This window comes from Alosa pseudoharengus, unplaced genomic scaffold (assembly GCF_046254945.1).
Source record: "Alosa pseudoharengus isolate Yale_2024_CS ecotype anadromous, Long Island Sound unplaced genomic scaffold, YU_APseudo_1.1 YU_APseudo_1.1_scf_4, whole genome shotgun sequence".
NCBI lineage: Eukaryota > Metazoa > Chordata > Actinopteri > Clupeiformes > Clupeidae > Alosa > Alosa pseudoharengus.
Window position 1 is genome coordinate 39,702,942 of NW_027468774.1, and position 27,567 is coordinate 39,730,508.

The 27,567-nt window shown below is 42.0% G+C and overlaps 4 protein-coding genes across 4 annotated transcripts in view; 3 read left to right on the plus strand and 1 right to left on the minus strand.

Annotated features, from left to right (window-relative positions):
• Nucleotides 1-8,045, plus strand: part of engase (endo-beta-N-acetylglucosaminidase) — a 22,957-nt gene extending 14,912 nt beyond the window's left edge. Inside the window, exons 11-15 of the mRNA XM_076266276.1 lie at nt 3,690-3,874; nt 4,588-4,730; nt 5,625-5,724; nt 5,857-5,968; nt 6,604-8,045. Coding sequence (XP_076122391.1) covers nt 3,690-3,874; nt 4,588-4,730; nt 5,625-5,724; nt 5,857-5,968; nt 6,604-7,023 — 960 coding nt within the window. The 3' untranslated portion in view covers nt 7,024-8,045. The remainder of the gene's footprint in view (nt 1-3,689; nt 3,875-4,587; nt 4,731-5,624; nt 5,725-5,856; nt 5,969-6,603) is intronic.
• A 248-nt stretch (nt 8,046-8,293) lies between these two features.
• On the minus strand, nt 8,294-14,017 carry scpep1 (serine carboxypeptidase 1). Its single transcript, XM_076266280.1, has 13 exons — nt 13,867-14,017; nt 13,406-13,548; nt 13,088-13,177; nt 12,659-12,814; nt 12,481-12,555; nt 12,133-12,205; nt 11,150-11,187; nt 10,396-10,524; nt 10,047-10,152; nt 9,842-9,955; nt 9,496-9,633; nt 8,838-9,001; nt 8,294-8,571 (listed from the first exon to the last, which is right to left on the minus strand). The coding sequence occupies exons 1-13, from the start codon at nt 13,928-13,930 to the stop codon at nt 8,509-8,511; spliced, it is 1,353 nt and encodes a 450-aa protein (XP_076122395.1). The 5' UTR covers nt 13,931-14,017; the 3' UTR covers nt 8,294-8,508.
• Nucleotides 14,018-14,135: 118 nt separating this feature from the next.
• coil (coilin p80) lies at nt 14,136-18,508 on the plus strand. Its single transcript, XM_076267101.1, has 7 exons — nt 14,136-14,396; nt 14,570-15,914; nt 16,239-16,328; nt 16,666-16,713; nt 17,479-17,548; nt 17,664-17,752; nt 18,233-18,508. Exons 1-7 carry the CDS (start codon nt 14,146-14,148, stop codon nt 18,290-18,292), a joined length of 1,953 nt encoding a protein of 650 aa, XP_076123216.1. The 5' UTR covers nt 14,136-14,145; the 3' UTR covers nt 18,293-18,508.
• Nucleotides 18,509-19,473: 965 nt separating this feature from the next.
• The window catches only part of rab11fip4a (RAB11 family interacting protein 4 (class II) a), a 72,571-nt gene continuing 64,477 nt past the window's right edge, over nt 19,474-27,567 (plus strand). Inside the window, exon 1 of the mRNA XM_076266285.1 lies at nt 19,474-19,626. Within this exon, the coding sequence (XP_076122400.1) occupies nt 19,474-19,626 (153 nt within the window). The remainder of the gene's footprint in view (nt 19,627-27,567) is intronic.

Consider the following 27,567-nt stretch of genomic DNA (forward strand, 5'->3'; position numbering starts at 1 on the left):
CTCTATACCATTCGGTTGTGAAACCATCTGGGCCTGGAGATTTATTCGTCTTCAGTCTAGAGATTGCGGAGTTTAGTTTCTTCTAGTGTTATTTCAGATGTTAAGTCTTTATTTTGTTCCTTCGAAATGGAGGGTAAATTAAGTGAGGCCAGAAATGATTCAATCTGAAGGTCATTATCAATTTGTTGTTGGGAATACAGTGTTTTATAGAATTTTTCAAAGCATTGCTGGATTTCCTCTACTCTATACTCTATAGTTCCACTTTCTGGATTTCTTATCTTGTGGATGGTATTGTCAGCTTGTTGCTTTCTTAATCTGTATGAAAGGAGTTTCATCGCTTTCCCACCTACTTCATAATACCTCTGTTTTAAAAATAGCAACTTTTTTTGTATTTCTTTAGTGCTTATGTCTTCAATTTCAGTCCTTATCTTTTTTATTTGTTGTTTCACCCTATCGTCCAAAGTGTCAATGTGAAGTCGTTGTAGATGCTTTAATTTAATTCCCAGGTCATGTAGTCTCTGCCTCCTAAGTTTCTTTATGTGAGAGGTGATGGCAATAATTTTGCCCCTCATAACCGCCTTAAGCGTGTCCCAAACAATTACTGGGGTCACCTCTCCATTATCATTTAGTTCTAAGTATGATTTAATTTCTATATTCAAGTACTCCTTTCCTGGGTTATTCAGAACATCTGAGTTCAGTCTCCACAATGTGGATCTAGGTTTTCTGTTAAAGCTCACAGATATGAAAACAGGACTATGGTCTGAGAGTGTCACAGGGATTAAAGTGAAAAAAAATCGTTTGACTGAACTTTTTTCAGGCCATAAGTCATACGTTGTTCATATCTACCTATAGAGATAGCACCCCTTTTGCGGTCGCGACCTATTGGTTTTTAATGTACAAAAAGATGCAAACAGCAAAGTAAAGGGAGTATTCGCCTTATTCACACAGCGGCCATTGTTTAAACCAAAACGAGGCTACAGGGTACACTTACTATATAATTAATGCCACCTACAGGTGAATGCATAGAACATAACAATCCTATGGTTTGTGTACCCTGTAGCCTCGTTTTAGCCGCCAATGGCCGCCATGTGAATAAGGCGAATTGAGAGTGTTCTTGATTGAGATTGAGTTTTCCTGATGAACAAAAATATATTTTAGTACCATCCCTGACCATTGCTGATTAGCCATTGCTGTTCTTTTCTACTGCAGCAATATTGTAGAAAGGCTTTAACACACTCTTATTTAATTACTTCAGGCCAAAAGTGTTTAAAGGGGAGATTTTTTTCTTGCAATTCAACACCAAGTAAAATCTATAAAATCAAGTTTGCAAGACTTCCCATTTCCTCATCAAAGTAACAAATCAGAACATTCTAGATATTGTTCATATTTCCATTTGTTGCCTCATCCGCATTTAATGATAACATGGTAATTTTGAGTTTTACAGACAACTCAGTTTTCCAATGAGCAGCAATACTGTGTGTGCTCATGCAGGAGGTCTGCGCATTTGTAACGACAATCTGGAGACGGCGCTTTTGTCTTCAGCAACAGATTGTATAAGGTTGACAAGAGGTTGCGATATGGTTAAGGACAGGTCGTGTTGCGCTATGAAAGAACATGCGTAGCCTACTTTCTAAACGTAAAAACGGTCAGCCATAGATAAACGTAGCCTACCTCTGTCGTGGTGGCTAGTTGCACCAGGTAGGGAAGATGTCCTGAAGTGCACGAACGTTAACCTTATGGCGGTCTTCTGATTGGTGGCGTGCTAAAACGTTTTCCTATTGCATCCATAAACAATTTTCTTGCAGCGAACCGCGCAAAAGCAAACTCCTGGCACTTTAATTTCTTTACACCATGGCTTGTTAGTTCTCCCCCGTTTCCAACAGCTGCCCATCTGCATTTATTTTTTAACTTTTGACACCTGCCTTCCTTTAGCAACAACGCATCCATGACAGCTAGTGGCCTTGCCAAATAGACGCACACAAATCATGACGCTAATATGCGAGGTTCTGGTAGGCCCACTGGTTATGGTTTTGTGCTATAAATTAATATTTTATAGCAAAGTTTTAAGTTGACTATTTTAATTGTATGGTTATTTTTTGTCAACATACACTCACAACCTATTGTCGTTAAAAGTGAGGCCTAAGCAAAATAGGCTACAAGGCTGTCTGTGCGTCACAAACACGACTGACCCCCTTACTCGACACGCTCAGTCAAAACCTTCCTCGCAAATTGTGAAAAACATTGTTGTATGTCATAACAGACGGGATAATAAATTGCATAGGCTACGGTTTATATTGCGTCGCTTTACACATAATGTTAAGTTGCATTGATTAAAAACTGTAACAATAATAGTAGCCTACATCGGGTGGCATAGCAGGCTATCTGTTCAAGTCATAGGTGACACCCAAAATGAATGACCTCCCCTGACAAGAGTTCGCGATAGTAAGTGTCTACATTGATGCACGGAAAGAACACAGCCTCCGAATTCGCACATAGAGCTCACAATATCATATCCAAAAAAGTTAAACGGATTGGCCAACCTCATCAGCTGTCTCGATTGTGTCACTATAATCCAACTTTTAGACCGTTATAGTCCTCCATACGTGTTCTTTTTTTTAAGCAAACGCCCGAGACAAGTGTGTAGCTACAACATAAAAAGCGAAACTCATGGCTGACGTAGGCCGTATAGGAGGTATCGTCTTGAGCGGTCACGGATTGAGACACAGAAAGTTCTCAAGAACATTAGGTCTTTAAACATTTACCTAATATTTGTAGTTGCCTTAAAAAAGGAAAAGCAAAGGTGACAGCCCCCCCCCCCCCCCTCCTTTTTTTTTCTCATCGGATCTGCATCGATCTCAAATATGACATTTCTAAAATCAAATTGACGGAAATCCGTCCTATGACGGAGAACTTTAATCCTTGGTGTCATTGGGCCTATGTCACATCTCTGTATCATATGGAGGTCTCTATTGTAGATAAAGAAGTAGTCTATTCTAGAATATAATGCGTGAGGGACGGAGTAGTAAGTGTAGTCTCGACTGGTGGGATAAATTTCCCTCCAAACATCTATAATACCCAAGTCCTTCATTAATGCATTCATCATCCTGTTAATGGGCTTTGATGATGGCCTCCCAATAGAGACATCTAGCTTTGGATTCAAATGTATGTTAAAGTCTCCACCAGCAATTACTACCCCCTGGGCTTTTGTTGTCATTAAATCAAATATTTTTTAATAAATTTTTAGCACTGCCCTCCCATGCCCTCATCCTTGGCTGAAGTGCCCTTGAGCAAGGCACCCCTCACTGCTCCCCGAGCGCCGCTGTAGCAAGGCAGTTCACTGCTCTGGGTTAGTGTGTGCTTCATCTCACTGTGTGTTCACAGTGTGCTTTGGGATAAATACAGAGACCAAATTTCTCTCACAGGATTAAAGGACTATATATACTCGGTTAAAAGACCTGTCGCTTGTCTTTGAATCTAGGCATTTGTTTGGTTGTGCCATAATATGGAAGCTTTATCAGCTTTAATAAAGCTTTCATGAGTATACCCACGTTTAATATTACAACAAATACAAATATTTGAACACTTGTTTATTTAGGCGGATAAAACCAAAGAAGCTCCCTCATTGGTAAACATTTGCTCAGTGTGACCTTGCTGTATCAGTCAAGCCGTCCATGTCTGTTTCCTCTCAGGTAGAGCTCCAGAAGAACTGGTTCAATCTGAGCGCCCAGGAGCTGCAGCCCTTCTACTACAAGGAGCAGGTGGAGGGTGACGGCTGGGTGAGGACCCGAGGCTGCCCTGAAGATGCCTGGAGCGGAGGCAGCTCGCTGCTCATAGAGGGCATCATTCCCGCAGGCCTCTCTAAAATCTGTGCAAGGTGGGAGTCAGTGTGTGAGCGAGTGCCTCTGGAAATTTTACTTGGACATGATGGAAAAAAAGGATGAATGAAGGATGTTGTAAAGATGTACTGAGTTTGTGTGCACATTTGTGGATGTGTGTGTTGGATGGTGGGATTGTCTTGAGAGCGTCACTGATTTACAATGGAAGGAGAAACTATTGTTTTTTCACCCCTGTATTGCCATGTACAGACTAAACCCTGATGGAAGTTTAGACTTCATCTGAAATGTATACCAGCTGTTTGGTGCCAGCACTGGATAATGTTTAATTCTGCCTGCAGGTTGATGGAAAAAATGTTTAAAGGTTGAAGCTCAGGCCTCAGGTGTTTATCAGTGAGCACAGTCAAAGAACAAAGAGCAGCCATTTGTCATTTGTTAGTTTTGCCCTGGTGCTGAGCTTCCTTTTCATAACGCCATCAGATTCTCCGTCAGATTTATTTACCCAGCTCAGCAGGTCTGGGATGTGTTTGTGAGATGTAACTGTTTGCTGGTTTTCGACGGGTGATGATGATGAATGGGTCATGTTTGCTTTGGTAATGCTGGAACAGAAACAGTAATTACCCCTGCTTGAATGGAACGGGTGAAAAGTGTGTGTGTGTGTGTGTGTGTGTGTGTGTGTGTGAGAGAGGAGAGTGTGTGTACAGTATGTGGGTGTATGTGAGACTTATGTTGTTTTCCTCTTGCCTGTGGTCAGGATATTTTCTCTACACGTACCTCTGGCCACCAGGACCTTTGTGTCGTTTGTGTACCGGCCGTCTGAAGGTGTGTCTGTGTCTTTGGAACTGAAGATGGCAGATGCCGCACTCTGCTCACACACCAACACTGAGGACATATCGAGTGAGTCAGAGACACACACACACTCACAGGCACAGTCTTACAATAGCACATTGATAACTGAAACATAAACACACTCATCTAAGCGTGGCAAATCCCCTTCCTCACATAGACATGTACACAAACAAGAGTCAATTGGCGTACACACACACACACACCCACTTTCTCACATACACTCACACGACTGTGTGTCTCATAGTGTCACAAGCCCTGCACAGGTTTATTTGTGTTCTTGGTATACACAGTGTGACTAATTTTGTCACAGTGCGATATAATCTTTTTATAGGGTTCTTCCTCTAAGCAGAGTTGTCTTGTGCTGATGCTTCACATTGGTGGTAGATGCTTTATGGTAGTGAGCCTCCTATGTGAACTGTATAGCCATTGGGGTCGTGGTAACATTGTAGCAATGCTAACTAACTAAGGAGTTGGGATAGCATACAATAGCCAGAAATGTGGGTTCAATTCCTGGCTGTTACTGTTGTACCCTTGCACTTAACACCGAGTTGCTCTGTGGGAGACCACTGACTGTATAATGCTATGGGGGATATGGGGGCCCTTGTAATAATTGACATAAAGTCACTTAATATATAGAAGTATCAGTAAGTAAGCATTGCATAGGCTTTATAGGTATATGTTTGAACAACTGGAAGTGGGTGTTTCAGGCATTCACTGCATTACGGAGGATCTAAATTCATTTGTGAAGTGAACAGGAATGAGCGAATGGGATTATGTTGTTGTACATGATCCTGTTTGTGTCAATGTATGTGTGTATTTCTGTGCGTCCTTTGATGGGTGCATGCATTGGCTCTGTGTGTGTGAGTATGTGCATGGCGCCTGTGCATACAATGTGGTTTTGTCTTCGTTTGTGTGTGCGTGTGTGTGTGTGCATATGTTCAGCCAGTAGCGTGGTACCTGTTGCTCTGCGTGAGGACCATGAGCTGGTGAAGCAGTTTATTCAGAGCTGTGGGGTGTGGAGGCCTGATGGGTGGACTAAACGGTACGTACTGACACACACCGATACACAGACACACACAGAGACCAAGCCATTACAAACCTCCTCTGCATACTACACACACACATATTTTGAGATGGTGCATATACACATTGGTGACCTCCTGACTGTCTGCAGGTGTTTCCAGTTGGAACTGAGTGGCTGTGCGTTGCGGGACATCTGTGTGAACATCACACGTGACGGGCCTCCGAAGGACACTACCTTCACCTGCAGAGTGGGAGAGATTATGGTGAGCTAGCTATTTTACCACAATGTACTCACATGTATGGATGTTTTTATTTACGAAAAACTATTTTAACTCCTTTATGACATTTTTAAAGCAACACAACATTGCCTTTTACCTTAAAATAAGGCCTTCAAACTAATTTTCAGGCCACACTGACTTAGAGTAATGGAGTCTCAGAGAATGGATTCTCTGATATTGCTGATCTGCTCCCGGGCCAGGAACACTCAGTATTGCATTATATAATGTTGTTGTGGTTAGGAAGCCGACCCTTTTCATCGATTTTAGATGAATTGGCTAAATCGGTACCCAGTACTTGGAAAATTGACAAAAGGGGGAATTCCTACATCGTGTTACTTTAATCTAGTTATTTGCAAACGAATGCATAACTTTTTTATGTGGAGTACATCTTCACTTTTTCTGTTTGTGTATTATTGTTTAAACATGAGCATGACGTGCTCATAACATGTTTGTCCTTGAGGCAAACCCTTGGTATCCACTGAAACTGAACCTGACACAAACCTTCTCCAGTGGACTGTACCTTCATTTAAGGCTACTTATATATTTCTTTAGATGAAATGTTGTAAATAGCCAGTGAGACGTATCATTAGTCCTTACTGGCTTACTTCTGCGTTGACTAGGTGCTGGACTCTGAGAGTCTCCTGGTGTCCCCGCCCTCTATGCAGAACATCTGCATCTCTGACATCGTCTGGCAGCGCGCCATGGCCAACGCCGGCAGCGACTCCTCCGCCCCCGTCACCAAAGACGCCACGAAGCTCCACCTCAACGCCACCCTACAGTGGAACTACCCGAGCCAGCTGGTGCGTTGCTTCCGCGTCCACTGGCGCCGGCTGCGCGGTCCAGACCCCCGAGTGCCCCCTGGCCCACTGGTGCCGGTGGGACGCTCCTACTCGGGCCTGTACCGCGTGGTGGACCTGGTGGTGCCGGACGCCCCTGTGCTCATCGAGCTGGTGGTGGAGCCTGTGACCAGGGAGGGCTTCAGTGTCCCAGAATCCCACTGGGGGAGACGTGCCCTCAGCTACACCGAGGGACATGCATAGACACACACACACTCTCTCTATTATACACGCCCTCTCTCACTTCTTCACAGATACTGTATATGCACACACACACACACACACACAAACATCATATTTTAATTCTTATTTTCCTTGCATATGTAGCGATACATACAAATGCCTTATCTTGCTTTTTATCTATCATTATTGCACTCATACACATCTACACACCTTTTCTTGCTCATATGTGATGTACAAAAACACAGTCATAGTAGCATGGACACACATGGAGACGGACACAGAAATACTTACAGTACGGTAGATCCTTGAACACATACTTTTCACGCACACATACTGTTCTTCCGTCCAAGATTTGTGTCTTCACTGGATATTGGTTTGCTTGACTTGCGTCATGTTTGCAGTACTGTAGTGAACTCTACAGTGGTGTGATTTCATCTGATTTCAAACTCAAGAGAGTCTTAGGCTAACTGTAGGCCTCCAGCAAAGCCTGGGTTCAACAGATTTCAAACATGTTTTTATTACTGTTGGTTACTTGAGTTTACAGACATGTTGATGTTGTGGCTGATGGGTGCTTTTATTCTAATCATGAGATGCAAAGGATTATTGTGATTAATAATGCTTTTGATATTTACCTTAATGTAATATGCTATGTGATGACAATGCAATATGTGAATACACACTTACTCCTTCCTGAAGCCCTCTAATATGAAGGAACCCAGTGGATACTTTAATGATAGCTGCACTATTAGGAATGCCTTTGTTTTGGCCTTTCCTTTTGTGCCAGTTTTGTGTTCTTTTTTCTTGCCTTTTACTGTTAAGACCGGTTTAATTTGTTTTTTTTTTTTTTGCAATGCTATGTACCGTGTATGGAGCAATCCCATCACTGTCTTTGATATATTAACCTAGCTCTGCCTGCCTATTTCACCCAACTCAGTTTTTGCTGTCATTATTAAAAGTGAATTTGAAGTTTGGTTATACCATGATAGTGATATCTGCTTGAAAAGAAATTGATGCTGTTTTTACAATAAATATAATGCACTTCACATCCTGTGACTGAGACCAACATCAATGCAGAAATGTTATGCTACACTAGTTGTCATGTGCCATCATGACCATTTATTTAGCCATTATTGACCAAGATTGATTGGGATTGTTGATAAAGGTACAGCTTTTTTGGCATCATACTGGATACCAGCCATATCCTCCTCATTACCAGAGTGTGACAAATCTGCTAGTGTTCCGTCACCCATGATGGACCTCAGTGAGAAACACCACATCTCAAACACCCAGGTTTAAAAAACAAAACAACATCCCAACCATTTATTTGTTCTTATGCCCGTAGGTTTACAGAGTAAAAATCAGTTACAGTACGATACAGGACTTTGGAGACGTGGGAAGTAAAGAGCTGAGAAGGAGGCAGAGTGATTTTGGTGTAATCGTGCTGATTTGATTGTCTGGAAGAGTAACGAGGCCAACCCTTTTTGGCGCCATTGGAGACGGTCCCTTTTACTCCTGCTGGGTAATCATTTGCATCATACGCAAGGCCATGGGCCCCTGATCTGATGGGATCTGATAGAAACCATGGAAAGAAGAGTCAGAATCTAATACTGCCACTTGAAAGAAAAAAAAAATCAGACTTGTTTTACATCCCTAATATAGACGTTGGATAGAATCATCTGGATTAAGAAAAGGATCTGCTAAGCAAACAATTTACATTACTATAGCTAAGGTTCTGTCAAAGATGTACATTTTTAATGAGGCCTTTAAATGTTAGGCCTCATTAAAATGCCTTTAAAAGTGCTGAATACTGCTAGCGACTTAAGTAACCCACTCACCATGTGGCCTGCTTTGAGGATCCAGTAGAAGGCAAAGTTCTTGTGGGTCTTGAAAAAAGCGCCAGTAACCCCAGGGGAGTCGGGCTCATCCATGGCGGTCCACTTCATCTGAGTGAAGTTCTGGATCCCCGGCCACTTCAGAGACTTCACCCAGTTCTCCTGACCTGAGAGCAAGCACACAAACTCGGAGTCAGCTCCACAGTGAAGTGCCTAAAAAAGTAAACTCTACCTAATTGTGCCTACAGCAATTAGACTGTACAACAATAGACTTAAAAACTCTTAGGCTTTTTAAACTATTAGCATACTGTGTAGATCAGCCCTCAATGTTTTAATGTTTTTATTGTTATGCAGTAGGCTGTATAACACTGGAGCGTGTAATGGTGACCACATGAATTTTCTACTAGTGGATAATAAAGTCTACCTTGACCAATATAACCCAATGAAATATTACATTTACCACTATAAAAATAAAATAAAAAAATTTAGTGGAATTTGGCCATGTTGCTTGATAGTAACCACATCACAATATGTTTTACTAGATGGAGATGACATTAGATAGATACTTTATTGATCCCCAAGGGGAAATTCAAGAGATTTCATTATAGATCATTTCACTGACACTTATCCCTTCAAAGATTCACAGTCCAAAAGCACTCACCAATGGTATCCACAATAAGGTCCAGCTGCCCGTTGTAGACTGTGACATTGACCCCTGCCTCCAAGAGCTCATCAACAACATCAATCACAGGCTTCATGAAGTCTCCAGACATGCTGGCAAAGACAGCCTCTGCCTGTCCTGTGTTTTTTTTTTTTTTTAAAAAGCATGAAATATTGTGTACAATCCATTATAAACATGTGGCCTTTTCTCCTTTGATGACACTATAAACCAATATAATAATCCACCCCACCCACCATCCACCCATAATCTATCCATCCTACCCACAGTTTGTAAAGAAATTCTCCTTATGCATGATGGTGGTGACAGAGTAGCTCTGTCTACCTACCTCCCCAGGTGACGTTGCGTGGGATGATGCCAAGCTTCTTCCTGATTTTGCCGTTCATCAGCTCGCCAAGCGATTCGCTGTGCAGGGGCCGAATGTGACGCTTAGCCAGGGCAGCTGCAAAGGAGGAGCCACGGCTGTCAGTCCTGGGATCACCACACTCTCATTCACAGTAACTGTGCCTTTTAATAAGGGGTTCTGAACTCACCAAGATAGTCCTCTTTCAGAGAGGACTTCAGGGAGGACTTCACAGAGTCGTCGTCATCATCATCTTCTTGACCGAGGATGTTGTAAAAGTTGACCCCATTTGTGTTCTGCAATAAAGCAAGAAACAGACCCAGGAGTTCACCAACATATTAGCTGGGCTTTAATAAACACACACTCACTACCATTTGTTATACAATATAATGTCTATGCAATGTATGCATTCCAATTAAATATTACTTAAGGGAAATCTCAACAAATTATGAAATACTAAAATGATGAACGCAAATATAAATGCAAGAGTCAATGCTCATTCTGCCAGGCAATGAACAAAACCATCCGTGTAGGCCAACCTGCTCCACGATGTTCTCCAAGATGGACCAGAGCTCTGTGGCCTTCACCCACTCTCCATCGGTCACAGCTCTCTTCACCGCCTCCGCCGCATTGCCCACCTCCGTCAGGCCAGCATCGTCCAGCAGAGACTGCAAGCCAGAACACACACACATGGCACTAATGCGACATAGGGCGAATTTGATAGCAATTTGAACTAATGCGATTAGATAATAGCAAAAGCTGCAATTAATTGTGCAGCTCGCAACTCTGTCCCAATAGTTAATCTTGTCACATGAATAATTGAGTTACATATGATTTTTATATTCATGTCATCCTTGTGTGACAGACAAAGCTCACCTAACAGGAGTGCTGTACTTCTCATGCACTAGGCTCACCAATCAGGAGTGACCCAATTTAAAGTTAAAGTTGGAATATTGAGCTGAAGCTTGACTTTAAATAATAGATCGCAAATCATAAACAAATCAAAATATCGGGGTGGGGTGGGGGGTATGGGAACACTACACAGCACAGGCATTGATCAATTGATCATCTTCACATAGAGGTCTTACAATACTCTGCCCTTTATACTGCAAACCATAAATCACAAGGACCTCAGATGTCTGACTTGTGTCCTTCCTCGTACCAATTACAGAGTACTCTAGGCTGGCATAAGTAGCCAAGTTTCCAAGTGAAGAGGAAACTATCATTCATGCAAATTCTGCCTCAGAGCTACAGAGACGCAGGGACAGTGATCGAGACAGATATCCTACTTACGGTGCTGTAGAGATACGGCCCCCACGTCAAGACCGAATCTGTAGAGGAAAACAGTGAAAAGGCAAAAATAAACATCTGCTTAGCTTAGCATCTCTCACGACTGCACCTTACATCAGCCCCATGCAGTCAGGTGGAACATGCCCACGCTGACTGAGTCTCTGTGACTTTGACCTGTACCACTGACATTTCTGCATGCGCAAGCCTTTCTTCGGGGAAATCCAACAAAACACAAGCAACGAGGCCTAATCTAGAACCGGGAATGCTCATAAGAGGAAGTTTAACATAATGCTGAAAGTCATAACATTTTGGAAATAAAAGAATGCACAGTAACACTTTATTTTAATGTGTCGCTGTTACAGTGTACCTACCTAATTAGGTACAGTGGTACAACCTGTGTAACAACATGTACTATCAGGTACTATCATTGTACTTGCATTATGTATTTGTGGGTACCTACATATAGTTGTTACATTGTAATACTGAGTGCTTTTACAAAACTTTGCCAATTTGCCTAAATTTTCATCAGAGGCAAAGAGTTGACCTGAGACCTGCTGGATGGGGTAAATCTGGTCATGATAGATTTGATATACAAACCATTCTTAGCTCCAGTCAAGGTCTCATGCAACAGCTGTGCTGCTACAACCTTGTTACTCTTTGATACAGTGGAATAAACCTATTAAGTGTACCAGTTAATTACTTACATGTACATATGACATGTATGTTATGTCTTCGATGTCTTGGAACAGGTCTACTAGGCAAATTGGCAAAGTTCTGTAAAAGCACTCAGTATTACAATGTAACAACTATATGTAGGTACCCACAAATACATAATGCAAGTACAATGATAGTACCTGATAGTACATGTTGTTACACAGGTTGTACCACTGTACCTAATTAGGTAGGTGCACTGTAACAGCGACACATTAAAATAAAGTGTTACCGAATGCACTGGTAGAATAATAGTTTGACAGATAGCCACTAACCTAGAGGAGAGATCCAGGAATCTCCCAAGGCTACTCCAGCAAAGTTGCACTTAACATCTCCTTGAGAAATAGCCTGTACATTGCCATAGGAGAGTTACAAAGGATTTAAAAAAAAAAAAAAGAAAAACACAACTTACTGGTATGGAAAATCACTCATCACACACACTGGAACAAAAATCAGAGCTGAGAAAGGTCTAGGGAGATGCATGATCATGAGACAACAGAAAGAGGAAGTAACCCCAAAAACAACCACAGATCACTTGTTCCTCTATTTGTCACATTCATACAACCACATGGATCTATTAGGGTATAATCAGACCCAATTAGCACAGCATGTGGCATCATTACCTTGGTAAGCTCCAGTGAAATGGCTGCAGCCATCTTTCCACCGTAAGACTCAGAAAATATGAAAAAGGGAATGTTCTGTGGATAGAAGAAAAATGGACAGTAATTAATAACTAATAACACTAGCCCTTTTTTGATTTACCGATTTGTAGCACACCCAGAGTTGACCACTGCAGACTACCTGAAATTCTTCCTTTTTGGAGAAGAACTCTTTCAGCAGAACCAGCATGTCAGATGCCACGGTAGCTACATCCTTGGTGAGGGCATCTTGGGTGTCTGTGTAACTGAAACCTGTACCCACGGGGTTATCCACAAACAGCACACTAGCTGCTTGAATCTGAACACATCAAATACAATTGGAAAGAGTATGGGTTAACTAAGGGGAAACATAGGTTGATTGTATAAAAAGTCTTGAAGCAGCGCAGCCTTTATTAATCATTTTGCAAAGAATTATTGACCGATGGTTCTATTGCTTTCAAAGTGAATATGTGGCTTAAATACAGTTCAAATCTATTGAGAAGTTTACTGTGCCACAGTTTAAGAATCAGTCATTAATCAGACATGTAAATGTTATGTAGGTTAATGAAGGAGTTAAAAATGTGAAATTTACCCAAGTAGTATCTCTCTCATCCAGCTCCCGGTCAAGTGGTCCAATCTCTTCAAAGTTACCAAAACCAGTGCTAGATGCCCCGGGCCCACCCTGAAAGTAAAAAAAAATACTTTTTAATTATTTAATGACTTTAAATCTTGTGGATGATTATATCACAAAGACTACATCATACACATTTCCATGAAAACAAACTTTTGAATGGTGGAACTGTGTGGCATTGTCATCATCTAATTAAAACGGTTCAGCTTGATTTGAACAAAACTGTCAATCCAAACTTCAAGCTTGTTTAATAGCCTGTTTAAGGGGAGGAAAACCAACCTGGAGCCACATCACAAGCGGTAACTCTGTGTAGCTGGTGGCAGGATTATTAGCGTAGTAGAGCCACCAGAACATGTGCGCCCCTTCCCGGACATCCACATAACCCCAAGTCTCTTTGCCTTTGGATACAGGTCCCGCCAAACCTAAAGTATGCATGCAAGTTAATACTGTTGCCCACTGCAACAACAACCCAGTTCTCAAATCACGACTTCAGAGAACGCGCTGGCAAACACACACAACAAGGTTACTTTCGATTTCATTTTGTAACATCTAAGCATTCAAGAAAATATTAAACTTAGCTGCGTAATACCTAATTTCAAACTCTACCCAATTTAATTGCAATAGGGTTCACTGATTAAACCCCACAAACATCGGTGAGTTTAGCTTGTTGTACAAAGCCGTCAAGTAGAGCCAAAGATGAAAAAAACAGACACGGAAACATCTGAAAATCATATATTTACCACCGCCAGCGGATAAGAAGACAAGCAGCAGAACAGCCACGGTTCCAGTTGTTGGACGCTCCATTGTCCCGTTAAAACTGTGCTTACAACTAACTGTAAGCTCCGCTTTTGAGGGCAGACGGGCAAAGCATAGGCAGAGGTCATATGACTTTATTGTCAGCTGACCTAACTAAGGAAGCGAATCATTTCTTACCATGTGTTAACTTCCATGCCGACAGACGGCAGTAGCAACTATTATAACCACAATTAAACTTTGGCATAGCGCATCTTCTAACAGCAATGGCCGCCTCTAGCCTCAATGTGGTTCGAGTGAGGCTGTATTTTGATTATCCTTCCCCCGCCGTATCCACCTGTCGTATGTGTTGGTTGCTGATTGATCTCAACAAATGTAGGGTTGTTGCAGATCTGGTCAGCGTTATCAGGGAAAAGTTTGACTACAGCCGGAAGACTTGCTTAGACCTGTTCATTGAAGACTGCTACCTCCCACCTTCAGAGAGCATCTACGTCGTTCGGGATAATGACAGTATCAGGTAACGTCAGCGAATGATCTCTGATTTCACATAGATCTTTGAATCAATACTTGATTCAAATTTAAAGCCAGTTATTGATTCATCGGACTTTTGTTAATTTGCTAGTGCATGCAAATCATTAGCCTCACAATAGGGCCATTGGAACTATCTAAACATGTGTTTTTGATTGCCAGGGTGAAAGCTGAGAGTTTATCACATCTGACCGCTACAGAATCAGAAACATCCAAATTAAGTAAAGCCAAGAAAAGAAGGAGGGAAACCGAAGAACAGGAGGTGAAGGATGAACAGAATAGCTCTTCGAAAAAGAGAAAGGAAACAGAGGAAAGTCAGGGAACTCAGCTGAGTGTGACTGAGAATGGCAAGAAAAAGAAGAAAAGTAAAAAAAGAAAGAGGAAAGAGGAGCAGGCTGGCGAAAGGCAGACAGAAACGGCCAAACTGACCCCTGCAGCCCCAGGGCCTAAACCTCAGCCAGAAAAATCCACTAAAAAACAGCAGCCCTCTACTCCTGCTTTTAATGGCAGGCCCGCTGCCAGGAAACCAAAGGAAACGTCCTCTGACTCCAGTGATAGCAGTGATGAAGAGCCATCAAAGAGACCCACTCAGCATCCTAAACCTCAGGGGAAAGTAAGCAGCGGGGCAGGTCCCGTCAGTAAGTCTGGCTCAAACACAGGAACCAAACGCAAGGACAGCTCGTCATCGTGTGACTCAGACTCTGGCTCGGTTCTGCAGCCCCCTAAAAAGCCAACTCCTGTCAAATCCCTTCCCGCTAAGCCAAAACCTAGTCCTGCAAATGCCGCGGTGAACACAAAGACCAAACCACCACCTAAAAAGCAGGCTCAGAGCTCTTCCTCCGACTCTGATTCCTCCAGCAGTGCCAAGAGGCCCCCTCCCAAGCGGACCCCTGTCAGAATACCCCCACCTGCTCCCTCTTCCAACCCCAAAGCTTCAGCTTCAGCTTCTGCTGCTGCTGGAGGCGGCTTGAAGAAGCCTCCGGCTAAAAAAGCTGAGACCTCCTCAGACTCTGATTCCTCCTCTAGTTCAGAGAGGCCTCCTGTCAGGAAACCCTCTGCCACATGCACCCCAAAACCCCCTTTATCTGCCCCAGCCGCCTCAGCTGCCTCAAGTGCCCTGGCGGCAAAGCCAGCAGCTGCACTGGCGGCCAAATCAGACCTGAGGGCCTCAGACTCGGACAGCAGTGAAGAGGAGATTGAGCTGGTTATTAGGAAACCGGTGCTAAACGGCATGGGCCTACATGTAGCAGGGGTGGTGTGCTCCAGTCCTGTAGTGGGGGCAGGCAGGGGCAGGATGGACGCCAGAACCCCAGGAAAAGGCACGGGCCGTGGGGAAGGAAGGTTTGCTGCACGGAGGGGGTCTTCCAGCCGGGGTGGAGGAAGAGGGAGCGGACGGGGGAATGGAACGCCCTGGAGTAAGGGCTTCCGGTACGACAACAGTGACGACGACCGGACAAGGGACAGAAGGTTTAATGACTCGCTGACCAACACCAGTTTAATCCTTCAGGTAAGTCATACTCTACAAATGTGCAACCATAACATGTCATCCTCCCTAGTTAATTGTTGGTCTGTGCATTTGTGTTTGAGAAGCACTCCGTTATGTTTAGATTTGTGACTGGTGTCCACTTTCACTTGACTTAAATCAGTTTAATCTAAACTTACCAAAGTGCAGAAAGCTACACAACAGTGTAGTGTACATTTATTTATCTATATGTGCACACTCAGTTTTGTACCTTCCACTTTGGTGGCCATCACCTACCTCTATTAAAGATCAGCTGGACAATGTCAATCTTAACATTGCTGATACTTTAACCCCCCCCCCCCCCCCCAGAATCCGCCTGAACCGGTTCCTCCACGGGACTATAATGTGCTCCCACTGTTGGCTGCACCCCCACCTGTCGGGCAGAAGATTGCCTTTAAGGTACAGTAGCTGTGGAGCTATTTCAGGTCCAAACTTAAGCTTGTGTCTGTGTAAACATGCTCTTATGAGTCCCTGGCTGCAGTCCACTCTCTTCACCATATTATGCCCCTTTGTGTGAAGTTGACATTGTTAATCTCTCTCAGGAGTGCATGTTATTAAAGGGTGTCTTCAGTCTGAATTATTTGTAAAAAGATCACAGCGCATCAATCATTGCATTTGTAGTATAATCGAATAAAGCTTAACATTTTTGTGGTGTGCTGTGCTTTGCTGTGTTGTGTTGTGTTGTGTGTCCCAGGCGTACTATCTCTTGCTAATGCACTGCTTTGATTTCATACAGCTTCTGGAGCTGACTGAGAATTACACTCCTGAGGTGTCAGATTACAAGGTAAACTGCATTAAGTTTCAAAATATTTACCCATCCCAGCCCATTGAAGGCTGATGTCAGAGAATTCGATTTTTAATCATAGCTATTCAGCCAGTGCTGACTTATGTTGTTGGACATCTTAAGTTGTTGGACATCTTGTCAAATCTACTTAATGCTGGGAGCTACTTTTGAATAAATCAGTATGATAATTTACCAAACAACATACAGTACAAGCCATAAGTTTGGACACACCTTCTCATTCAATGCATTTCCTTTATTTTACATTGTAGATTCATCAAAACTATTAATGAACACATGTGGAATTATATACTTAACAAAAAAGTGTGAAATAACTGAAAACATGTCTTATATTCTAGTTTCTTTAAAGTTGCTATTTTTTATTTTATTTAATACCATACTCAGCAAGCCATAACTTGACAAATATTCATCTCTGGGCCAAATAACTTTGCATTCATTCATAGTTTTGATGCTTTCAGTGAGAATCTACAATGTAAATAGTCATGAAAATAAAGAAAACGCATTGAAATGAGAAGGTGTGTCCAAACTTTTGGGGGCTGTTTCTATGAGATGCTCTGAGTTTCTGACTGATTGAATTGATTTATGTATGACATAACATGTTTTAAACAATTGGTTTGTTTTAAAAAAAAAAGTACATTCAGAGGCATTCTTAACTCATACAATAGCTGTTTATCTGGCTGCCATGTTATGGGTGTCTCTGTGGTCCACTCTCCATTCCTTCTCTCACTCCCCTCCTTTCTCCATCAGGAAGGAAAGATCACTGGATTCAATGTCATCACCAACATGGTAGAACTGGAACTACTGTCCAGACCTAAAGGTACAGACTTGCACAACTAACTGCTTGGTGGTGCCATATACTGTATAATATGTGGCCAATGCTGTTAATTCAGTTGGGCCTGTTAGCGGCCTCTCTAACAAGTCTGTCTGTTTAGTTCCTATAGAACCGGGTAAGTTTGACCTGGTGTATGAGAACCCTGACGGTTCTGAGGTGGTGGAGTATGCCGTGACCCAAGGATCCCAGGTATGCATGGATTCTTCCTCAGAGTCTCTATTTCTGATTAATATTCTGCTCACTGAACATTTTCATGGACAGTGAGTATGAAAATGAGAATTGAGTATTCTAAATGTGGACCAGTACCAGTGGTAGAGGTTGGTTTCAACCTATTCTGGTCCATTTAGTAATTTAGGCCTTTGTTTACAGTGGTAAGAGTTCAGTGTTGGCATTTAAACTTAGTGCCGTGTGTTCTGCCAGTTCAGCATTCAGTGGGACATTTGCTCTGCACGTCACAGTTGCAGTTGAGCTAAAGCCTTCTCTTTTGTCAGTCGTCTGCCGAGTGTAACCCTTCTCCCCCTATCATACAAACGGGCTCCAGGATGATCCCCTGTAATTGTTGTGGGTTGAAAGCGGTTGGTGCTTTGTGCACCGCACAGCTCCCTTGTATGCGGTGTGCTGAAATGCTAGGTCTCTGCTATGCCGTCTGATGTGATGTCTGTTGTGCAGTTGACCGAGCGGTGGGACTCCCTGTTGGAACCACGGCTCATTGTGGAGAATGTGGGATGAGTCTTCATGATGCAGTAAAGCTGAAGACACAGCAACACAGCAACTGAAGCACTAAGGGAACACATCAACCTCTGGTTTTAATGTTTAGAACTGTCTCTGTTTGACTGTTGCAGATGTAAAATAGAACTGACTTCCTGATAAAGGATATGATTTTAATATTTTCTATGTGTATGCCAACTGTGAAGACTGAATAAATAAATATTCTTTGTAAACAAGTGACTAGAGGATTTTATTTTATAGGGTGGGAGAATAATTACGCGAAAACATAATAGGCTACAGAGGACCAAAAACCATAAATCATTAAGCATTTGTTCGCAAAGCCTATATATACCAGTATTTTCCACAGAATTTAATTCTATTTGTGGTGGTAGGTGACTGGGGGGGGTCACAGTTTTGAACAAAAATTTAAGTAGTACAACATAGAAAATCATTGTGTGGTGGTCAGTGTTGATATTGTGGTGGGCTGCCACAAAAAAGTCAATGTATGGGAAACACTGTATACTACTAAGTATTTCTGATATGTTGCTGATAGGATCATAAACGGCCACAGCAACAAGGGGAATTACTGATTCTTTTCTATTATTGTGTTACATGTTCCGAATATAAAGCACTTTGAGCTGCATTCTGTGTATGAAAGGGGCTATAGAAATAAAGCTTATTATTATTATTTTTAACAATGTATGTTAGAAATGGTAATGTAATGCAGTCATAATGATTAGTAAGACTCTTATAGGCTTATCAGAAGCCTAGGCCTATAGTAAAAAGCCTACGTCACACGTGTGAAAAACATGTTTAAGAAACTCTTGAGAAATAAAATATGGATGATTCACAATATCATTATATCAGTGGGAGGGACCTTGCGCGGGTAATGTTGAAACGACAATTCATCTACGTTTTAATGAAAATTTCCAATTGACTTAATGTCTTAGTTATTGTTGACCATCATGTATCCCATGGGTAATTTCTTAAGATTATATTTTACGTAGGAGTGTTAATGATGATTCTTGATTACCCCTTACCACCTACTCGATGGACCTTTCCGCTCATCCAGTGATGCTGCTGATGTCACCGTTGCGCGCTTAGAAGCAAAGCAGTGAGCGCTGTTGATGATGGCGCCCATCGCACGGATTCCCTTGGAGTGCATGTAAATTTTTTTTATCTTTAACAACTCAAGTACAACAATGGACGGCAATGTCTTCCCTGACCAGGAACAGCTGCTGGGGTTTCTGAAAAAGCTGAAAGAAGTCTTCGACGTTTGTGACGAGGATGCAGACGGCTATATTCGCATTGAACACCTCGTAGACCTTGGTCTTCAGTTCGGGCAAGGGGATGAGGTAAGGTTCACTAATCAAACTGTAGGCTATACTGCATATCATGGTAAGGATGGTCGGGTGAAAATAAACACTCCGTCTATGGTCTATAGACAAAAGATGTAGAGTAAAAGACATCTCTATCATGTTAAACCACATCAGAAATAAAATGACATCATTGGATCAACTTGCTCCTTTGCCAGTTCTCATTAACAGGTTGTCATAACATTGGACAGTAAAACTAGTGATCTTGATCTGATTTTCGTTTAGATGGTTGACTTTTTCTCGCAGCCTTAAGCCATTCACTACAACTATTTTTAATGCTTAATCATGTAGCTCACCTTGGTGGTATAGCGTAGACTAGAGTGCAGAGTCTCTCAATCCTCGGCCAGGGAAGGAGACTCCGGAGAGTGATTGCATAATATTATCGAGTAGGATGCATATATTAGGCTAGGCTATGAATATTTGCAACGCATTTCTTTTCTATATAGACCTTTTCAACGCCTTTGTTGTATGGCAGCTTATTGCACACTTGATTGTCAATCAGGGAATGTTATGTCATTGGATCTGAACACTATTTCAGTGCTGACACATTGCATAGAGTTGCAATCATCATTGCTGAAAAAATTAATGATTTTTCTGAAAAAATGAACATCTCCATTGGTATCCTTATGCCCTAAACACAAGTCTATTATGTATTCTTCTTATTTGTATGGATACAACACACCCTAAAATAATTACAGAGTTACACTGGAATAGTTTATTTCAGATCTCATTAGAACAATACAAATTGTAGTATGGCAGTACAATCACACATGACATTCAACTGAAAATACATTCAGACCTTGGTTTGTCCAAAACAGAGCTTTGAGCTTAAATAAACTGCTCTTTTGTTGAGCACTTCACCCACTTTTGTGGTGCCATTGCTGATCATGTCGCCATGGAGCGAGTCTATGAGAATGCCCTTGGAAAGGCTGGGATCTCTGCCTGTTATTGCATTGCATTGTCGTCATTTCATTTAAAGCCTCTATGTGGTTTTTATCAGGTTTGGCATATTTGACCATCTGTCTTTAAGCTGTAGCAGATATTTATTTGGGTCTCATGAAGCTAAGAGTTTATGTTTCAGAATAAAAAAAAATCTAAATCTTCATCTTCGTTTATACATCCTAACATATTTCTCTTTCTGTTGTAGTGTATGGTTGTTATGTGTGAACTATGCAATTCCCCCATCATACAAAACTGTAAAATGAACAAAAAAGTCTGCCAGTGTAGGTTGAATAAGGTGAAGTGATGCTTAATTTAAAGCACTTTTAGGGTTGTGTTAACAAGCTGTTGTCGATGATTAGAAGGTGTCCTCCCCAATCCCCAAAAGCACTGCAGTCTCTGTAATCAGCCAACGGAACACCCATCATTGAAAATTACTCTAAATTGCAGCCAAATCATAGCTTAAGCCTGACAGAGTACTGTCATACGTCCTCCCTGTGCTTATGTTGACAGCCAGAACTGGCCGATGTAATTAGATTTTCTTCAGTGAGCACTTGACTGCTTGTGAAAAAGCTATAGAAACAATGTATGTGATGTGGGTGTGACTCAATGTAGGTGGTGAAGATGAGGTAAGTCTCTTTTTGGCACCAACTATCTCTTTACAACCATTCCTTTTGTAATGATGCTTATCAGGTCTGTGTTCAAAGCTAGCGCATATATATTCTTATGTAAAACGAGTCTGCTTGTGGTACTTTTAGTCTGTTAATTAAAGGCTCTGCCATATTCAGGTCCAGACCATAGCAGGGGTAAGTGTCATGAAGGCATTCTAGTCCTTCACATCCGGGTCAAATAAGGATACAAAGCATCCTCATCCGCCTCAAGGGCTGGTTTTGTAGATATAATTTTGGAAAATTTAAATGGATGTTTTGTTAGTGGCTAGTATAAACTGCTGTTGACATCTCACATTTGACTGGGTCAAAGATAAGTCGTTGTAAATTGTTTTGCATACCATAGACACATTTCTTTGCTACCAGAGTTGTTTGTTTCTTTGGGCTGCTTGTTAGACCCTTGGCGAAGTAGTTGAGAATTAGCTTGTAAAGAATGCATTAAATGCCCTAAAACATCTCTGATGTTTTACTGACATATGCTGGATGAAGCTTTAATGACTAACGTTAGAGTGTTCAAAATGCCATTTAAATGTTGCAGGTATTGGTAATGACAGTTGTATAAGTGCTGTTCCAGTTTCCCCCTGTGTGAATACTGTAGAATCCAGCACGGCCTTCACACCCACCAGTGTGCTGTACCTCTGTGTTGTTGATGCGTGCGGTAATCTTGTCTTCCATGCAGCGCAGGTGGGCTCTCAGAGCGTGACCAAACCTGAGGCACATTCTGAGAGAGAGAGAGAGAAAGAGATGAGACTGACCTACTCCCGCATCATCTCCTTCTCTGCTCTTCATCCTTCCAAGATCACAGCCATTATTGCTGTTGTGGTTCTAACGATGTGAACTGGGGCACCTTGTGTGGCATGTTTTCAAAGCCAGACAGGCACGGGCCTCTCTGTAGCTCTCTGGCCTAATACTGTCCAACCAGCCGGGGGCCCCATCAGTTGCTCGTTTGTTTGTTTGTTTTTGTATTGTTTTATGATTTGCCCTCCTTTCCCCCGGGGCCGGCTTGAAAACGTGACACGAATGTCTCGGGTCGTTAAGCGCACAGTGCGTGTTTGATGGCTCAAGCATCTATAGGCGGCTGGTGGCCGCTAAAAATAACAGCCGCTGCTGAGTGGAACGCTTCAGCTTGCTCTGGCTCTGGCTCCAGCTCCCGCTCCTGCGCCTGCCCCGTCACCATGGATACACCTGCGCAACAAACTGGTGGTGGATGCTCAGGCTGTGTTCTGTCAGTCAGGCTGGTGGAGGGGTAGATGGTGGGTGGGTGAAGAGGTGGTGGCGAGAGGCATCCACGACACCCCGGACTCCCCCCCCCCCCCTCCCCCCCCACAACCCCTGGTGAAAATGTGACCAGTGGGGCGTCAGATCAGGAGAGAAGACCCATATTGTTTTGGGCCTCTGGTATCCAGGTCAGGCCAATGGAGAGCAGAGGGAGCCTGTTTTATGCCCTGTGTTATGGGTTACTTACTTATGCTGAACTGATCTGACAGTGCTGCTTGGATGGGATTCAACTCAAAACCAATGAAAAAAATGGAATCCTTTTCTTTCCCCCACATGTGGGTGATCCAGGGTATGGTAATGTTTACCTTCATTCTGTCAGCCATGATGGTTTCCTCACTTTTCATAGTAACCTAAAATCGGACTATGTAGTTCAGTGCTTGCTGAACTGTATCTGTTTAAACAGTTGTGAAATTTCACCAAGTGCAATTTCAACAAATAGGTAGCTGATTTTATCGGGTGACTGATAAAATAGCTTTCTGTTCCTTGCCGTGGAAGATAAAGAGGACACATTCATTAGAGAGAGAGAAAGAGAGAGAGAGAGAGAGAGCACAGTTAGAATCATGCTTTTGGCCTTGCCTTGCATGATTTGGAGCACATGACAATAACATGTTTGTATTAACCATTAGGGTCTTTAAATAGGCTGTCCTTGGTCATTTTGTTGAATCTAGTGAAGCACCAACACAAGCACCTTTAGCTTTGTTACTAATGCGCCTTTAGCTTTATTGCTTTCGGAAAAGCAGTGTGGAAGAGAATCGTGCTTCTCATGAATGAAAATCAAATCTCCTGTTTGCCGTTGAATTGAAAATAGACCAAAGAAGCCATCGGCCATCTTATCCCATAGGTGTGGTCTCCTCCCCTCCCGGCGGTCATCTCACTGTGGCTTCACTATTCATTTCAGGGATTAATTGTCATGATACTGAGAACATGGCCGTGTCCAAATATGATTGCTGGTTCCGGCTAATTTGTTTACCTAAATGCCACTGTGCGTTAGACAGAGGGACATACAGTAGTTAGAATGCAGGAGCCTGAGAGAATGGAGGAGATGTTGTCATGGTTGTTGTACACTTGCTTTACAGTGTTGATATTTTATTAATTTTTCATGTATTTGGAGTGCTAGCCCTATTACCAGCTCTATTGTCCGGCAACAACAGTGTGAACCTCTTTGTGTGCCACACACCCACTGATGATCACTCAGCTGTTTCTGCTAATCCAATCCATTTTTAAAGCTTTTTTATTTGACCCATTAGCTGTTTTAGTTTCTGTTACAGATACTGCTTTTCTTTGTTTTTACTGCTTGCAAAGATGCCAAATACGGTTCACCGCCTCTCTGAAATGGTTTCGTGATAACTATGGCATCCTCAGATTTATGCTAGTGAATATGGAATGGAAACTCGGTGGCTGTGAGCACACTGTGTTCTTAGGCCTTCCAATCAATTCACTCACTCACTCAAGCCGCAGCATTGGGCAGTGCAGATGGCCATGTTAGGTGTACAGTAGCCCTGGTTGAGTATGATGTAATCAGCGGTCACAGGGACAGTCGTGGATGTCTTGGGTGGCGGAGAGCTGTTGAGTGATAGTAGGACCTTTGTGTGTGTGGGTCCACTGACTGTGAGTCATTGTACGTACGAGGTTGGACAGAAGGGATGCTGATGACACGCTGAACGGCCAGCCATGGGAGACGAGCTTCCACCAGCCACTGACACTGATCACACACTGGCTTACTCACACATCGATGAGTGTACACACTGTACACACTGATACAGGCACGCTCACACAAAATCCCTCTCCTGCACACTGACATGTAAGCGTAAATACACACACACACACACACACACACACAAAGAATTGCGATCATCTCCTCCTTCTCCTCCTCCCCTCCTCTTCCTCCTTCTTTATCTCTTTTTTCCCCCATTCGTTTCGGTTGCGATACGCAGCAGTGTGTGATGCGGAGTGTGTGTGGGAGTGTGCTGTGGGAGTGTGTGGGTACATGTGTCCCTGCGGAGCAGAGACTCCGCCCCTCCTCTGGGCTGTGTGCAGTGGCCTTGAGAGAACAAACAGAGCGATGGAGTGAGATGGAGAGAGAGAGTGAGAGAGCGAACAATCCAGAGTGGAACAGAATGACCATGGCCCTAAGAGAAGTAAGGGCTCTTCATCTGTGTACAGGTGATTATAACATCCTCCTCTTTTGGATGCACCGATTGTGAAATTGTGGGCTGATACAGGTGCCCATGTTAATAATAACAATAACCAATAACTAATACCAACACCAGTGTTTTGTTTTTGTTGTTCACTATACCATTTAGTTAGCCTGGAAAATCCAGACCCTGGTAATCTAGAAAGATTAAGGGTCTGGCCATGAACAATGTAATGGCCCAACTCGAGGGGCAGCAACAAGCATGCATTTAAAAATCTCACTGCATGCAATTGGATAACACTAGACCATGTTTACTCTGAATGATTTCGGACTTTGACGCAATCGGATATCACTACGACCAATGTGTACTGTCCTCCAACATTGCAGCGCTGTCTACATCAGTTTAGCTGGTTCCCCGGAATGCAAGGGGAAAAGGTAACGTGCATCATTGCTCATTGCCAGAGTGTCTCGCAGAGACAATTCCATTGTGTTCTTGCGAGAACTCTGGATTTCCAGGGTACCATTTAGTGGCAATGACGCAAAAAGGCATTATTAAAAAAACCTAATCTTTCAGCCCTTATGAAACAAAAAAGTCTCTCAGCCCTTCATAGAACTATCGTGTCATTCTGCACTCTGCACATAACACAATATTTAGCTTGTGCAAAATTGATGCGACATAGCAGATAAACATCAGCCAAAGCCACCAGTATATAGTATGCAGATAGGCAACAGTCAACAGTCTCCCTTCACATGGTCTATTTATCTATTTTTCTGTGTTGTAGATCCTTCTGTATAGTAGTCCAGTCATTTTAAGCCAAAATAGGGGTCAAGGTTGAACAAATTGCAACACAAGCAAACTTAACTGATTTTGAATCCTCAATATGTCCTGAGTAAGGGAAAAAAAGCCCCGAAGAATCCCGATAGGGGAAAGTTTTGAAAAAGACCCAAATATAACCTATTCATGCGCCTATTCAGTATTTTTCTCACGTGAATAGGGGAAAAAAATTAACCTTGACATATCACCATGAAAATTACTGAGTTGATTACTTACATCAAGACAAACAAAAAATGTATTATAAGTTTTTTGAAATTGTTTGTTAGCATGGGCAAACAGGGCATAATGTAATTACGTATAGTTCATTTGTATAAATACCACAACGGAACAATAGTCCAGGCAAAGGTCTAACCCAAAACTAATTGCAACAGAATTTATTTTCACATTTTTATATTTCAATTGGTGATCTTTACACCATAGTAAAAGACCATGAAAATCCAGTTGGTGGAAATATGTTAAAATGAGGGTTGTTTTATGCATTATTCTTCAGCAAATACTGACAAAACTGTAATTAGAATGTTGTAGAATACACATTCTAAAGAATATCTGACCCCATCTAACATTACATGGAATTTTAGAATCTTGCATTGTTGAGGAACATTCTTTTATTTTCAAAGAGTGAATTTCTTTGGCTTATTTCAGACTGGTTTGTTGCAGAATTGGTGTCTTTTTTTACATTGTGGCCCTTTGAATCAATGGAAATGGTTGTTGAATCTTTAAATAGAGCCAAGTGTGTTTTTGCATGTAAGTGTTCCACAATGTGTAATCTGTACAAACACATAGTTAAGCATTATTCAGCCTAGGAAAGTGGTTTTGGTGTTTACGTAATCTGATTTAGAGGTCACTGAAACATACAGTATATCACACTAGTCCATATCAGTCCATCATTTTGCAAGTCTTATAGTAATTGACCTCTTGCCCAGGGGTTGACTGATATACTGTCTGTCCAATCAGAGGGGCCTGTATGATGCCCCTTTACTTTGCACAATTTTTGTCTAAAACAATAATCGGACAGCACAGTATGTTTATGTTAGTGAATGCAGGAAAATTGTGAAGGCAAAGTTGAAGATGGACATGATCATGTCCTAATTCGACAGAAGGGTGCAGATGGGATAACTGCAGTTAGCCTCCAAGTGACTCTATTGTTGTGACATCTGGCATAAATGCTATACTAATAAATATAGTTTAAGATTAATAATTAACAATGCATGCCTATGCATGGGTCATGGTTTTACCAAAGTCATAGAACAGTCAAAACTATACATATTCTAAAAGTATATGCACTGTACATGAAATATAGCATCAATCAACTTATGTCCCATCTTCCTCCATACCATGCATAACACATACTCCTCTATTCTGTATAGGCGAATCAAGTGAACAGCTGATACATTTTGGCCTGCACTATTAAGGAAAACAAATTAAACACCCTAAACTATATATTTTCTGAAAGCATATACCCTCCAGAGGAGATATAACACCATTTAAGACATTTCCCATCTTCCTCCATGCCATGCACAATACACTGCCCTCTATTCTGTAAAGGCGAATCTAGTGTAAAGTGGATACATTTTGGCCTATACTGTCCAGGGAAAACAATTTAAACACCATAAACCATATATTTTCTATAAGCATATACCCTCTAGAGGAGATATAACACCATTTAAGACATTTCCCATCTTCCTCTATGCCATGCACAATACATTGCCCTCTATTCTGTAAAGGCGAATCTAGTGTAAAGTGGATACATTTTGGCCTATACTGTCCAGGGAAAACAATTTAAACACCATAAACCATATATTTTCTATAAGCATATACCCTCTAGAGGAGATATAACACCATTTAAGACATTTCCCATCTTCCTCTATGCCATGCACAATACATTGCCCTCTATTCTGTAAAGGCGAATCTAGTGTAAAGTGGATACATTTTGGCCTATACTGTCCAGGGAAAACAAATTAAACACCATAAACTATATATTTTCTATAAGAATATACCCTCTAGATGAGATATAATACCAGTTAAGACATGTATTATCTTCCTCCATGCCTTGGACAATTTGTTTG

What these genes read in the sequence shown, in the direction of transcription:
- coil (XM_076267101.1), top strand. Translation starts at nt 14,146, where the DNA reads ATGGCCGCCTCTAGCCTCAATGTGGTTCGAGTGAGGCTGTATTTTGAT. An exon ending in CTGAGGTGTCAGATTACAAG is followed by an intron (nt 16,714 to 17,478) that starts GTAAACTGCATT and finishes TTTCTCCATCAG; the next exon opens with GAAGGAAAGATCACTGGATT. An exon ending in ACTACTGTCCAGACCTAAAG is followed by an intron (nt 17,549 to 17,663) that starts GTACAGACTTGC and finishes CTGTCTGTTTAG; the next exon opens with TTCCTATAGAACCGGGTAAG.
- scpep1 (XM_076266280.1), bottom strand. Translation starts at nt 13,930, where the DNA reads ATGGAGCGTCCAACAACTGGAACCGTGGCTGTTCTGCTGCTTGTCTTC. An exon ending in ATGAGAGAGATACTACTTGG is followed by an intron (nt 12,815 to 13,087) that starts GTAAATTTCACA and finishes TGATGTGTTCAG; the next exon opens with ATTCAAGCAGCTAGTGTGCT. An exon ending in TCTGAAAGAGGACTATCTTG is followed by an intron (nt 9,956 to 10,046) that starts GTGAGTTCAGAA and finishes CCTCCTTTGCAG; the next exon opens with CTGCCCTGGCTAAGCGTCAC.